At 39.1% G+C, this 14634-nt stretch overlaps 2 protein-coding genes across 2 annotated transcripts; both read right to left on the bottom strand.

The window, feature by feature from the left end:
• Positions 1 to 908: 908 nt before the first annotated feature.
• eps8l3a (EPS8 signaling adaptor L3a) lies at positions 909 to 6626 on the bottom strand. The gene is made up of 19 exons (XM_010777555.1): positions 6562 to 6626; positions 6388 to 6461; positions 6238 to 6302; positions 5991 to 6149; positions 5226 to 5375; positions 5072 to 5136; positions 4876 to 4985; positions 4617 to 4792; positions 4385 to 4490; positions 3805 to 3878; positions 3625 to 3699; positions 3086 to 3231; positions 2499 to 2643; positions 2326 to 2375; positions 2146 to 2242; positions 1926 to 2030; positions 1635 to 1723; positions 1009 to 1141; positions 909 to 920 (listed from the first exon to the last, which is right to left on the bottom strand). Exons 1-19 carry the CDS (start codon positions 6624 to 6626, stop codon positions 909 to 911), a joined length of 1896 nt encoding a protein of 631 aa, XP_010775857.1.
• Positions 6627 to 8724: 2098 nt separating this feature from the next.
• drc8 (dynein regulatory complex subunit 8) lies at positions 8725 to 12049 on the bottom strand. Its single transcript, XM_010777538.1, has 7 exons — positions 11885 to 12049; positions 10693 to 10777; positions 10382 to 10454; positions 10136 to 10212; positions 9758 to 9800; positions 9287 to 9353; positions 8725 to 9124 (listed from the first exon to the last, which is right to left on the bottom strand). Exons 1-7 carry the CDS (start codon positions 11907 to 11909, stop codon positions 9006 to 9008), a joined length of 489 nt encoding a protein of 162 aa, XP_010775840.1. The 5' UTR covers positions 11910 to 12049; the 3' UTR covers positions 8725 to 9005.
• Between the last annotated feature and the right edge of the window lie 2585 nt (positions 12050 to 14634).

The raw sequence follows: 14634 nt of genomic DNA, 5'->3' as shown, positions 1-14634 counted from the left end.
TGTCCCAGACATATTTGCTTTACTTTCATAGAAAATTTGAAGAAGCAACACATCTTCACATTTGAGCAGTTTGAACCAGTAAATTGGTCATTTTAACCTTTTAAAGTCCAGTGAATATTGGCGCATGAGAAGTGATGCACATAAAACAGAACAGATGGGACCATTTTAAGACGCTTTTATCTCTAAGTAGTAACACAGCAATTATTTGGATGCCATCACAAAAACCAGTACTAGTTAATCAAATATATGCGCTACATTATTCATATATTTATAATTCACACTGATTTATGTGTGTTTTGCTATCTTTATCACTCATTTATTACATTTGTAATGCTCACTCTCAAGATATATTTCTGTGCAGCTTGTATTTTTCTCATTGAAATCTTTGTTTTCACAAAATCTCGTCACTTTTTCGACATTTTAATTTTATGGCCATGGATCTGTAGCCAAATGATTGCCTGAAATGAATTGCCAGTGTTTAACAGATGCCTTTGATAAGGTTCATGTGTAATGTCTGAACGAAATAAAGCATGTTTATTCACTAAAACGTTGTGTTGTGCCAGAAAACTTTTATTTACACGTTACTGAATGAACACATACAGTACATAAGGCTGTTTACATCGTGTTACATCCTCGGACTTTGTAAGACATTGTACATAGTATTGCTGGGAACATTGTCTCTAAAATCATCTCCACTGATTAGATTACACTTTGGATTTTCAGCAGATTTCTCAACCAAACAAATACTATATGTGAATTCAAAATGAGATGCATATAATTCTATACAAGGATTCAGATAATAATATGCTTAACAATCTCTCACTTATTTAAAAGTATACAGTATTTAGTGACATGGACCATGGGGAGTTTTTGTTCTCCTTCTTCTTTGGTTTTCTCTTGTTGGTCTCTTACGTGGCAACCTTGGGTATTCAAACAAAAAACTGTTAGACGTGCTTTTGTATTCACACCAGCATTACTCAGTGGACACAGATAAAGATGGTAACTTACACTCATGGCGGATTTGACTGCTTGTAACTGGAAGAAGACTCGTCCTCCTTCCTCGGGACAAACGGTCTTCAGTTCCTCTCGGCTCATGCCCAGCAGCATGGGGCCGCTCAGCCCGCCCAGACAGCGCACAGTGCTGCAATAAAACGTATATTAGTCTGTCAATCACTTCTGAATCTCTGAAGTTCATTTGGTGGAAAAAGGTCAAATGCCTGCTCTAATATTAAATGGCAGTGGGTGAAGTTTGGTTACTCACTATTTATTTGATGGTGAAAATGGTTAAACTGAAGGAAGCACAGGCCATTATGTCTTGACTTTTTATCCATATTAAAAGTTGAGCTCTAAAAACACTGGTCCTTTTACCCATAATGCATCTTAAAAGTATTTTTCATTAGACACTTCTGCTTCTTATATGCTCACTTCTTTGTAAACCACATCCAGTATTACAGGCTTTCTGTTCAATCCCATTCCAAGAGAAAACAAATAACCCTGATGATACAAAATGAGTCCCAACATCTTCAATTAACAGAAGAGAAAACGCCTTATACTGTAGGTTGGAGTAGGTTATATCAAGTTGAATGAAACGTGCTTTAATGCCTATGAAAGGAGTTTAATAACTGTGTACTTACATTTTACTAAAGCCTTTGTCTTCCAGCCAAGCTTTCACTTCTGCAGGCTTGGATTTCTTTGTGAGGACAGGAGCACCCCCAGGCGCCTGCTGAAAAAAGGAATGATATTGCTCTGTTTTTACTGAAATATAAAGATGAGTATATAGAGAGAGTAATTCAAGGACACTCTGAGAAATATGGAAGCAGGTTATGGAATACAAATGTTCAAAGTTGTGCATGAATACCAATATTTCTGATTGAGGCGTCTCATACTAAGTCACAGAAGACCTGCGGTGTGTTTGTGGTGCTCACCTCCATCTGTTGTTCATCATAAACCTCCAGGACATTATTGGGAACATAGCCCTCCTGCCCTGCGCTGTCCCTCACTTTCCACCACTGCTTCGACATGTCCAGCAGCTGTAGATGGAAATCAGAGCCAGTGTCTTAATGAGTTGTGTTCATTCTCTGTTATCTTTTGTTTGAACCCTTTTGTAACCAATTCCACTCAAACATTAGGAGTCGGTTCACTCACCTGAACTACTTCTCCTTTTCTCACGGTGAGCTCTCTTTGGTTTCTTGAGATGAAGTCATACGTAACATACATGTCACGCGGTGGCGACTGAACAAAGCTGAAATACACAAAGGGCATCTAAAATGTTAAACTTCGAACAATCACCTGGATTTTTATTTATTCTTTATGGGTTTGTTGTACCGTGATGATTTTCTGGGGCGATGAGCTGGTGTTATACTCTTGGCTGGAGCCTGCACGAAAAAATAAAACATGGTCGTGTTATGTTTGAATATTTCCTCCCTTTTTCTCTCCCAAACCACCTGTCTCTCTGTGCCGATGTTGAACTGAATGTCTGATCTGGAGGAGTAGCCTACCTGGTAGGGTGCAGGTTGTTGATGCTCCTCTCTTCTCATTGGTTCACTGGGTTCAGGTGCTGCAGTCACCTCAGGGGCCTGCCAGCCGTCAGAGAACTCCAGAGTGTATGTTGGGATGTCCTCGTCGTCTTCTGGCCATTGGGTGCTGATCATATTGTCAAAATCATGACCGATTGTTATCTTGACACTTATCAGTCTGACATATTTTAGTAAACCAAACTGAAGTGATGGAGGAAATACTCAAATACTATACTTAAATAAAAATATCAATACATCAAAGATAAAGCTAATTACAAGATACATTCTGCCTAATTAGGTAAATGTACTTAAGTTTTATAAGGCAGGAAAACTAACAGTATCCAAAGTAAATATATATTTATGTAGTAAAATCTGAATTGTACTGTTGTAGCCCTTTTGAACTACTTTGTGTCCGTAAGTGTAGACACTAACTTAAAGTAAAAATCCTTCAAAACTGATCTTTGAAATGTATTAAGTTACTTTTCTGAGATGGGGCTAATGTTTTGGTCTCATGCAAATGAAAAGAGAAAGCTACAGTTCATCAGGTCCCACACTGTCCGTTGTCTCACCTGGGGATGTTCCAGGCGTCTCCCAGAGACTGCCACAGCTGGTCCTCCTCTGTGGACGCCTCCTCACTCAGCAGACGGATACACTGAGGCGTCAGCAGCGGCGCCACGATGGTCTTCATCAGATCTTCAGGGCAGTGAGATACCAGCTGGTGAGGAAACAAATAATTAAGAAGGCATTAGTTTTGTATTAGACAGGTGCCACAGAGGGCGATCATGATGGTCAGACTGCTGACAATGAACCCCACGCTGTCCCATACTGCCTAGTTGTTGTCGTGTGCTGTGCTGAAGCGCAATTCTGTATTCACTGTATTTATTATTATCTGTGTATTTATTCTTATTTATACATTTCCCATCTATTTACCTTTATTTTCGTATCATTTATTTTGTACATACTTCTGATAATTGTGTATATAACTGAAATTGGTTATCTCCAAATTTGGCTTATAAATATAACGTTGTAATAGGGCACCATTATTTTCGTTATTTCGTATTAACTTAATTATAAGGGAGTATTGGAATTACGAGATGAAGTCACTTACGAATGTTAATATGGAAAATAAGGAGTGAACAAATTCAGGAGCGCTGGGATTGTTAATCCTTCCATTGAGCTCCCCCTGTCAAGAGAAATATTTCACTGTTACACAAACTGTACTCTACAGAATGAACAGTAGCAATACTGAACATGATTATATAATATGAATGTGATTAAGGACACATACCACCAGGTTGAAACCACATTTGATCTTATGGAAACACTCTTCAAACTCTGCTGCAGGTGGCATACCGTCTAGGGCTAAAGAAAACAAATAGAAACACGATGACTCACAAGTTTTCAGAAGTCATCCAAAATTGTGCTGTAGATGATGTCATAAGTAAAGAAGTCATAGCAACACAGAATTCATATAAATGTCATAATACAGTATGACTCAAAAGTTTCATAACACATGTCGCAGTGTATTCATAACTGATGATATGTTGTATAAAAACTCATTTAGAGTCTGTAATATGTTAATAATGTTTGCACAATAACAATATAGAAATTGATAATATTAAGAAACTGTATGTCCTTTTGGTGCCCAAGGAGGGCATGAATGATTAATCCTGGTGTACAACAGCTGCAGTTATGTAAGCATCTCCATGTATGTTCTATTGATGTTATGTATGAACAACAACAAAAAAAGTTAAGAGAAAAAAAGTAAAAAAGAAAAGAAAAACTCATTTAGAATATTCCAGTATTGACTGAGTGCTATCATTTAGAAACAGTCTACATGTCTGCCTTTCTTCACCTCATTCATTTACCTTTTCCTTTTTTCTTTTTCTTCTTTTTCTTTGCATTTTTCGCTACTACTGCAGATACTTTTCCCATGAAGATTGCTATGTCATCTAAAATATGATTCAAGATGTCCTGTAAAGAAGATGGATAAAGAAAGTCATTTTCACATTCTTCTGCTCTTGAATATAATTAACATGTAGAATAATGTATTAAAAAACAAAATGAGGCATTCATAATAATGATCAAATATACACTTACTACATTCCTGTCCAGGTCTGTGTATGGACGTTGGCTCGACAGAGGTTCTTCTTTGGTGGTGGAGGGATACGGTGACGGTGCCCTCTCTCTGGGAGGTGGGTCCTCCTCTTCTTCCTCCTCCTCCTCCTCTTCCTCCTGATACACAACTGGTTGAGGCTCAGGTACGTCATCCTCCTCTATAAGTACAAAGAGACAGACGGTTGGTATTGGTTTTGACCTCATAAGCAATATCAAACCCTTATGTATCTCACAGACTCACCATAGTCAGGAGCCGTCCATCGGGGGGGCTTCTGCTCTTTTGGTTCAGAGAAATCTTCGCTGTCACTAAGGTTTTCCATTCCCTGATGTCTTGCTATTGGTCCTGCATTGCTGCTTTAAAGAATGTTAGAGGTCATCAATCAATATACACACATACAGTAGTTTCAGGTATGTCTTCTCTGACTTCAAGCTCTTACCTGATGCCTAAATCATGTTTCCTGCGTGACAATGCTGCTGAGAGATCCCTTTGGACATAGTCAGCCTGTAAGCAGCAGGAAAAAATGTACCCACTTATTTTGTTTCAGTTCATAGCAGTTGAAATAACAGCCATTTTTAGGGTTTTGTGCTCACCCTGACATCCTCACACTGAAACATGAAGACAGTGGTGGTGTGTTTCCCCTCGGGCCGGAAAGACACTGTGAGCAGGGAGTTAAACACGCCGGCGTCCAGCACCGCCTTCAGCTCCAGGATGTCACATAAGGACATGGACTCCAGCTCCTCCTGAGAAAACAGGTTGTTATTCACATGAACCACGTCATGGACCACATGCATAAATTAAGGCAAAACCCAGCTGCTTTTGTCCATCATCTTCAAGTATTTAAAAATAAGTTTCTTGTATCAAAACACTCTCAATTAAGAAAGAACTCCAGATAATACAGTTTATTAGTGAGATTCTGGGCTGCGACAAAGCTCTACAACAACTTTAATTCTCCTTCGTGCAATTTGGGACATTTGCAGAAAGACAGTCTTAATTATAGAGGTGTATGTCGTATGCGTAGATGTTCAAACAGATTTGTAGTTTGAAGAAAGCTGAACTTACAGACAGCATGTACACTACTGAGGCAGGTACATTAGTAATCTTTGAACAAACAGGATTTTCCTCCTTTGTTCACTAAAAACCTCTACATTTGTGAAAAGGGTGTGTGATTGACTTGAATAGTGTTCAGTTGAACTAAGATCCGGTAACTGTGAAGGCTGTAACATATGATTCACATCTGTTTGCTATGCTGGTCTAATCACCCAGTGAACCTTTACACCCTGGGTGGGGTCCTCCTCATCCTGGAGGAGACTACTCCCAGCTGATGTGTGTTTCTGTGGGCATCACACGCTGCTGACCTTGGTTTCGCTGTCTCTGAGCAGCAGGTTGGCTCCTCGCACCTCCAGCCTCATGTTCTGACCCCAAACTCGGCCCATACCGTCCAGAAGCTTCAGCCGCTCCACACAGTCCCCCACGCCTCTCAGCTCCTTCCCATCCAGGTCACAGGTGAACAAGTGCTGCAGCATGGAGGGATTCAAACACAACATCAAACAAGGTATGATTCAGAGAGGATCATATTTGTTTGGAGATTATTTCGAAGGTTACCTCCACTCTGTACCGTAATTTGTCCATCATCTTGTTTACTGACTCTGCATACTCCTTCCTTTGCACTGATGATCATAAACCAGAGCTCTTATTATTTATGAAGTTTAACTGAACAGGTGTAACCACTCTTCATGTCGAGTTTTAACTTACAGTAAACTGACATGGCACTGAGCTTCGACACATTTGACGCCTGCGATGACACATCATCCGTGTTGGAGAAACCACTGTCACAGAAAATAGAAGAAAATACAATATCAATCATCTGCTGATGAATAAATGAAATAAAACAATCAATCAAAAACATAAAGATTGTGAAATGCATACTTGGATTGGATGGATCCAGCGTAGCTGCTGGTGTCGTTGTCAAAGGGACTGTTGCTCCTGAACATCTTGTCCACTCTCACACACACCTGCCTTATCATAGATGACATTAACAACACACACCGTACATTATGTCAGTGTTAGGGGCTGCGTCAGAAACTTGCCTCTGAAATAAATATTGGATTAAGGGAGTTTGTATTCCATTAGTGTTCATTAAAGCTGGTTGTAGCTTTGAGAACATTGAGTTAACAAATGTACTCAGCTAAGTGAGCCTTTGCTCAAACAACACCTGGTTGTTATCGGTGAATGGAAAATTAATGAATGGGTCTTGAAATCATAAACTCGTCATAGTCACCTGGCAACACAAAGAGATTGGCAACCTTATGACAAAAATGTAGATGAAAACAGTACTTCAGTACGAATCGTTAGGCTAATTTCGGAGTAATCTGAAAAGTGTTGTTCTGTTCTCAGATTTCTGATTACTTTGAGGAGTATGTGGAAGATTATTCTGTAGATGTTGTTTGAATTGTGTTAAATGAAATGCGCACACACAGCAAGCCTTTACTACAGATTGTTTAAACAAACAGCGAAGAAATATTGAGTGTATTGTGGAGATTCATGTTCAAAAGCTCTTACCTTTGATGTCTGCTAGATGAATGTTGTTAAAAGATTTACTGTTTAGTGTGAAAAGAACTCATATTTTAATCCTGCTCAGTCCTCCCTCAACGTCTTCCTTATAAAGGAAAATGACAAAGTCCACATCAGTAGCACAGCGATCTGTGGGACACTGAGTCGACTCAGTTAAGGGTGTGAGACCTTTAGTGTGGCATCCCATCCGAGCAAAGGTTACCAGATACGGAGGAAATCACCCTGGAAAAGCTTAAAGGTCTCCAGGTCTATAAATAGACTTGAAATGCCTTATCAGCATTTTTCTCATTTTCCATCTTCCATTTTTGTGAGATTACAAGTATTGAGCAACAAGGCTCAGTCAGCTCATATTTATTTATCTTCCTAATCTAAAACGACGATTAGTATGGGCCTATAAATGTGTGAATCCTGTCATAGATAACTGCCTACAACACGGCAGGTACATGTTATAGTGAATAAAACAGATCTACAGAGAAAGAAGGGATAAAATGTTCAGTTTATTGCTAAATGTATTACAAACTTCTAGTAAGGGCAGTCATATCTTTGTAACACTTTCCTTCGGTTGCAATCTCTTGATAGCAGCGTATGACAAAGTCTCTTTTGAATCTACCACGTCCAGTTTTGTATTAATCTAATGTGCATATGGAGCTGATACTAAAGAAAGAGCTCTTGGGAAAGATAAACAGAGAGAGAACATTTGAAACGTCTAGCTGCAGCACTTCTTATCTCCGTCACACCGTGTAAACTGCTTGGCAGACTGGCTCCACAATAAAACAACCCCAGGCCCTTCCTTGTTTTTTATGTCCCTCTGCCAAACATTAACCAGAATACATTCCTCAATGATGTAATGGACACAAGGTAAACAACATGCTCATATTTAGCCCAAACCTAAAGTAATATGTGTGAAAATAATATAAAAAAGAGATCTAACATGAGTCCCCTATTCATTTTAATACCTAAATGTAAGGTGATGAAAAACTTGGAAAATGTACAGAAATCCAGCCTGTTAAGCAATAGTGGAATTATATGCATCAAGGACTGAAGTTAGACTTTTACTTTCTATTCCCACACACTATGAGAACATGCTCAAAGTTGCATGATGCAACTTGCATCATATATTAATCTGATTTACCAAACAGTATGAACTATTGTTAAAAATAGATCTACCGTGACGAGTAACACGGTCATAAGATTACATTCTAGTTTCAAGTTAATGCCTGATGAGTAGCTTTACTTTTAAAGCTTTATTTACATCATGTTGAGCTAACACTATTTCCTTACTTTTACTTAACCAAAACAGCTTCCAAGCTGAAGTATGAAATATGTTTATCAGAAACTTATACTGTTTTTAAGTGAAAAAAGGGTGCGCATATATTTCAATCAAAATGAAAATATATACATTTTTACTAACTTCACTTGGACTATAGTTTAATGCTTAAATGTGTTAAACAAACAAAACAACACTTTAGGTATTAATATATAGGTTATGTTATTACTAAGAAACAACAAGACTTCAAAAAGTAATGATGAATATAAACTTCAAGCTTACATGCATTGATTTATTTTTCCCCCAAAATGCGCAATTTATACCAAATTGTAATTGTAATTGTAAACGATTCTGGAAATTCAACGATTCTGGAAACACATAGTTAGGATTTAGATATTTACATTTATTATATTATACCATATCAGAACTACTAGCACAACATAATAATAACTTGCATTAATACAGTCAACAAACACACAGACGTGTGTTTCTAATATTTTCCAGCATTTTTGTAGACACACTGTGACATTGTCTACATGTCCGGGTCAATGGTCAGCTGGTTGATTAGGTCTTTGTAGTAGACAACGTTCTTCTCATGGTCAGCCAGTGCTGTCAGCATCTCATCCATCTCCTCCTGGGTGAAGAGCTCACCTGGTTTACACAAAAACAACACAGCCATGGTTTCAAAACTGTTTGTACATTATAAGATGTTTTGAAAAAATAGTAGGGGGAATGTAAGACACACAAAAAATATCTATGAGATGATCTGCCCCAACAAGTCACAAAGTAAAACCTGAAGGCTTCTGCTTTTACCTTCCTGTGTCATGTACTTTGTCAGCTCCTCAGGCTCTAGGTATCCTTTCTTCTCTTTGTCCAGAACCTGGAATATGGAGTTATTGATTTTCTGCTTTAACAAATATCAGTTACTCTGATGTTAGTGTCACTCTGCTGACAGTATGATATCTGCAGAGACTCGAAGGGTCCAACTTTATTTATATACTGTTCAGACGCGGGAACTACAACACTGGAGAATATGAGGAGCCTACACACGGCGGCGTGCGTTGCCGCTTCAACGCTTCTGCCCATTCACGTTGAATGGGGTGACGTCACCATTCACCGAACTGCATTGTGGGAGCAAAGCGTAGCTTCTCGCGGTGCTCGCTGCAAAAGCAGAGCAATGTTCTACTTTTGACGCCTTGGTTGTTGGTCGAGTTTCAGCCCCTCCCCGCCGGCAAGCGACAACGCACGCCGCCGTGTGTAGGAGCCGTAAACAGCTGATCTCACCTCAAAGGCCTGGAGCAGGAGGTCCTCAGGGATGGGTGGGAACCTAACACACACACACACACACACACACACACACACACACACACACACACACACACACACACACACACACACGTACATTTACCCGCATAAAAAAGCAAAACTTTAAAGAAGGTGGCATACATTATTGAAAGAGATCTGACGTGTGTCTTCTTGGGTGGCAAAACAAACACCTGAATGTTTAATGATCAACAACAGGTTACAGTGGAAGACCTTTTTACTACACATGGATTCAGTGAAATCCTTCAGTAGCTACCTCATTAGATACCTCATTAGATACCAAACATCAGTACTGGCATCAGTCAAGAAGGTGTATTGGAGATCAAATAACTGTCTTACTTGTGCTCCAGCAGCACTTTACTCATGACTGGGAGGAAACTGTCCAAGTGGATGTATCCTGTTTGGTCCTCTTCAACCTGGTTGAACAGGACACAGCTAGTGAGTTTGGAACTTTTAACAACAAGCTGAGCAATTTCTAACATAACTGATATCATATTTTAGTAAGTAGTTGCAATTTCAAGCAATCTATACATGCAAGTCACCACAACTATTATAGACAAAATATTGAAAAAACGATGTTCTGACCTCAGCTATTAAGTCGTGTAGGTCTGCTTGAGAGGGAAAGCAACCCAGGGAATATATGATGGTGCCAATCTCTCTGGAAAACAAACATCATGTTAGAGACCACACTATTAACTGAGTATACGCCTCACCTCATTAGTAAGTGTTTATTTGATTAGAAGTATAATAAGATGACATGTTTTAATTGTGTTTAAAGTTATGACCTCAAGGGTTCAGAGAAGTGTGTTTTTACATTACAAAAGTCTGGTGTATCAGCCCAGGAGAACAATGGGATCCCCCCCACCCCCACCTCTCTCTGTACTGCCGGAGCTCACCTGACATCCACCGTGTTGTTGGACTCATAATCAAACGCTTCAAACGCTGCTCTGATCTTCTTCTGGACATCCGACACTGTGGCTTCTAAAGAGTAAAGAGAGGTGAGTGTTATCCTACTACTTTCTCCCTCAACCACATTTTGAAAAGTCAATACATTTTTATAAAGATGTGTTATAGATTTCATATGTTCCAGGTTTCATTTAATAAAAGTTGCAGTAAATACATTTTTTATAAACATAATATAAAACGATCATAAATTGTACAAAACATAAAACATGTAAGGAAATGAAATGAGGATAACAAATACAGTTGAAAGAAAGGTGTGAAATGTATAAATAATACATAGCCTAGTTGTTGTTGTTTTTTTAAACAATATTGCAATATAACACTGTGCAAAACATACTTACACGTTACACCATCACCCTGCAGCTACATTGATTTTAAATGTGTATTAATGATTGCTTGCCACTTAAAGGTAGAGTAGGTAAGAATGGAGAAACCAGCTCGAGTGCGCTAGAATTTGAAAGTACGCAGCCGAAAGAAATCTGCCCCTTCCTTCAGACTTCCTTACAGAGCCCCTCCTCCAACACACACGAACGCGCACATGACCAATGAGGGCAGGAGAGAAGTTTGTGCACGAGATGGAAGGCTGACAGGCAGGTAGGCCATCCAGTTATTTGACCCCGGGCCGGCTCAGATGATTGGTCGTGCTTTTTACAGCGCCACGGCTTCCACAGATGACATTTTGTAATGTATTTATTGTCAAAGCATTTAATGTAGGCCTATTCATTGCTATCGGGATGTTAAGAGCATTCCATGGAATATAACAAAAAGTGTTTCTGAATTGAATTACCTACCCTACCTTTAACTAAACACTGTTTTATATTTGATCAGAATTGTCTCTTTGTTGTAACTGTGTAAATGTCCCCTATGTTGGACTACTAAAAGATTCCGATACAAACACTGACATGTTCAATGGTTTCCAACGGAATATTACCTAAAACTTTGCATTAGAGCTTTAACAAAGTAGCAGCCTATCGATCCTTTTCTATCTTACTGATCAGAAATAACTCCAAGGTCAAATCTTTCAAGCGAAAACAACTGTTCACCTAACTATCGTTATTAAGACAATTCCCTTATTGTTGTGTGATTGTAGAAAGTTGGTAAGTGAATTTTCTAACTCAAACGAACCTGCACTCTGCTTGCTCTCCGCCATGCTCGCCAGGTTGTTGTTGTGTTGCCTAGAAACCGACTGTCGTTGTCAAAGCAGCAGCTTGCTCGATGGGATGTCAGGCAACACTCAACATCCAGCGGCGGCTTTTCCCTCTCTCTAACCGACTGCCAGCAGTCAGAGGACGGTCAGCTCACACCCGAGCCCTTGCTCTTAATCAGAGGGTTTTCATTGTCAATAAATACTTGATAGCATTGACGTCGTCATGTAGCCGGGACGCTGGGGACATGGCCCCCACCACTTTTGCAGATGGCCAATGTTGTCCCCACCACTTTGCATTAGGATACTTTTTTAGAATTGTCCCCCCACCACTTTGCATTAGGATACTTTTTTAGAATTGTAAGCATGTATTGTTGGCACAGGGGGGGCTGAATGCAGTAGTGTTTTTATTTTATTTATCTGAAGTGTCCCCCGCCACTTTTTCTAACCATGTGAACCCAATGCTTGAATGACACAAACCTAAGATATTTTCAATATGGTGGAAATTCTGAATGATATACATTTCTAAGTGCTTTTTTAGTTTTCTGCCACAATTATCCGCCATATATTGGTCGCTCTGATGATTATATTTGGCAACTAACTACTATCATCAGATGGCAGAAAATCCAGCGCCATATAGACTGATCTTAGATCTAGATCTTCTATCTATATGGCGCTGAGAAAATCTATTGAAAATTAACATATTAACCCACAAACCCCCCTTTGCTATTGTTAAACAAAACCAGTAGAGGTCAGCAATGCTGCATGAGCACATCTGGTGCAGAACTGCAGGTCACTCAAATCTGTCAAGCTGCCGCCTCATCAGTAAAGTCATAAAAGTAAACAAACACTTGCGAACAAAAGTAAAATATTTTACCATTTTTAAAAGAAACAAGTTACTGTGTGTGTGTCACCATTAAAAGTCATTCATAAACACCATTATCATTTCTGCATTTTTATTGATAAAATAAACATACAATCACAGGATAAATTCAACTAGACATAAAACATGATTCAGCACCCCAAAGTGCAGTGGCATCCATATTAAAACAGACCCATGTAGCTGAATATTGTTTAGTTAAATGGCTGTCTGGAAAGAATACATAGCTTAAAAATCAAAGATATGTTTACAAAAATAGACTACAATACAGATGGAAAAAGTAAAAGAACTGAAGACAAAACTACAGATGAGGTGACTAGACAACTGCCAATTATGTCAAATGGGAAGATCTTATTGTCCAACATTTGTTAAAAGAGTTGAAACACCCAATATGCTGGCAGGATAAATGGGGCCAAATAGCCAGTTTAAAGTAGTACATGAATAGAAGAAAAATAACATCCATACTTTAATTAATATTTGCCTATGTTTTATATAAATGTATATGAGATCAAAACATAAAAGGTATTCTGCATTGTGCAGGAAAGTTTGGTAATCACTGGCCAGTTTTGTATAAATAGGGCATGGGGCGAACTGTAACTCATTAACTAAGTTAACTTAAATGTCCCCTGGCAGAACGCAGGACTTTGGCCCCTGCAGTCACCGCAGCTGTCTGTAGTTCCTGCACACATGATGTAGAGTGATGCAGGCTTAAAGGCACTATTTCTATTTACAGAAAAGTATAGTGAAAGCACTTTACAAGAGGAAAGCACTATAATCCAACAGTATAGTGTTTAAACTTCTAAATATGATTACACATACACACAAGTACTTATTTCCCAACAGTAGGCAACTCTCAGTAGCACTGTGGAACATACAGTGATATATAATATATGTTGGTTCAGTGTGGGCTGTTTCACTGTGCCTGCATAGCCTGGACAATGTTCAGGCCCGGGCCGGGGGGCAATGTCCACCCGTCCTGGCCCTGGTGGGTCTGCAGCAGGCAGTACAGCTGCTTTAGGTGGGTCACTATGTTGTCTTTGATATCTGGGATTGAGATCTGCAGGCGAATGCTGCCGCTGTCGAAGGACCGCGTGCTGTCCCCTGAAAACATCTCGCTTATCATACGTGCCACCACTGGAATAATCTGCAGGACAGAGCAGGGAGAGAGGACCAATATGAGGCACACAATCAGGCACTCTCAAAATAAAGTATTAATTGCCTGAGGTTCGCATGTAACACAGATGAATAGTTGTTCCTCAGGATTAAAACGGGAAATACGAGTAATGTGAAAAAATATGTGACGGGTTGCAGCTAAGGTTAAATTAAACAGTTTCTATTTTCTTTAAAATAGTGGTCATATCATATCAAAAATCACTTTTTCAGTGCTTTTGCATTTCTGTTTATGTTACAGGAGTGCCTACCAACCCCCAAACAATCAAAGAGACAACTCAAAACAAGTCTGGGATTTTTTTCGGTGGGAGACTTAAAGATAGAGGTGCGTTCAAGATCGAGGGTTAGTACAGGTAGATTGAGATGGACAGTAGAAAAAATAAGGGGAAAAAAAGCATGTAAACATCTTTTATTAGTAACCCAATACAAGTATGTAAAATATTATTGAAGTATGTCTCCATCGAGTAAAAAAAAACTAACCCTCCTATTGTCTTCGTTCCCCCCCCTTACTATGGTGTTCGGTCAAATTTGACCGGTCCTGTTTTAACTGCTATTACATTAACACAAAAACCATTAATCATTACCAAATTTCATTTAACAACCTTTCAAACTGTAAATATTGAATCAGACTACTGGTATACATGAAAAACTGCAGTAAATATACAAAGAATAGACACTGAA

The sequence above is a fragment of the Notothenia coriiceps genome, unplaced genomic scaffold, assembly GCF_000735185.1.
Source record: "Notothenia coriiceps isolate Sejong01 unplaced genomic scaffold, NC01 NC01_scaffold00018250, whole genome shotgun sequence".
In the NCBI taxonomy this organism is placed as follows: Eukaryota; Metazoa; Chordata; class Actinopteri; order Perciformes; family Nototheniidae; genus Notothenia; species Notothenia coriiceps.
Note: the sequence above shows the minus strand (reverse complement) of the source record. Positions and strands in the feature narration are given on the sequence as shown.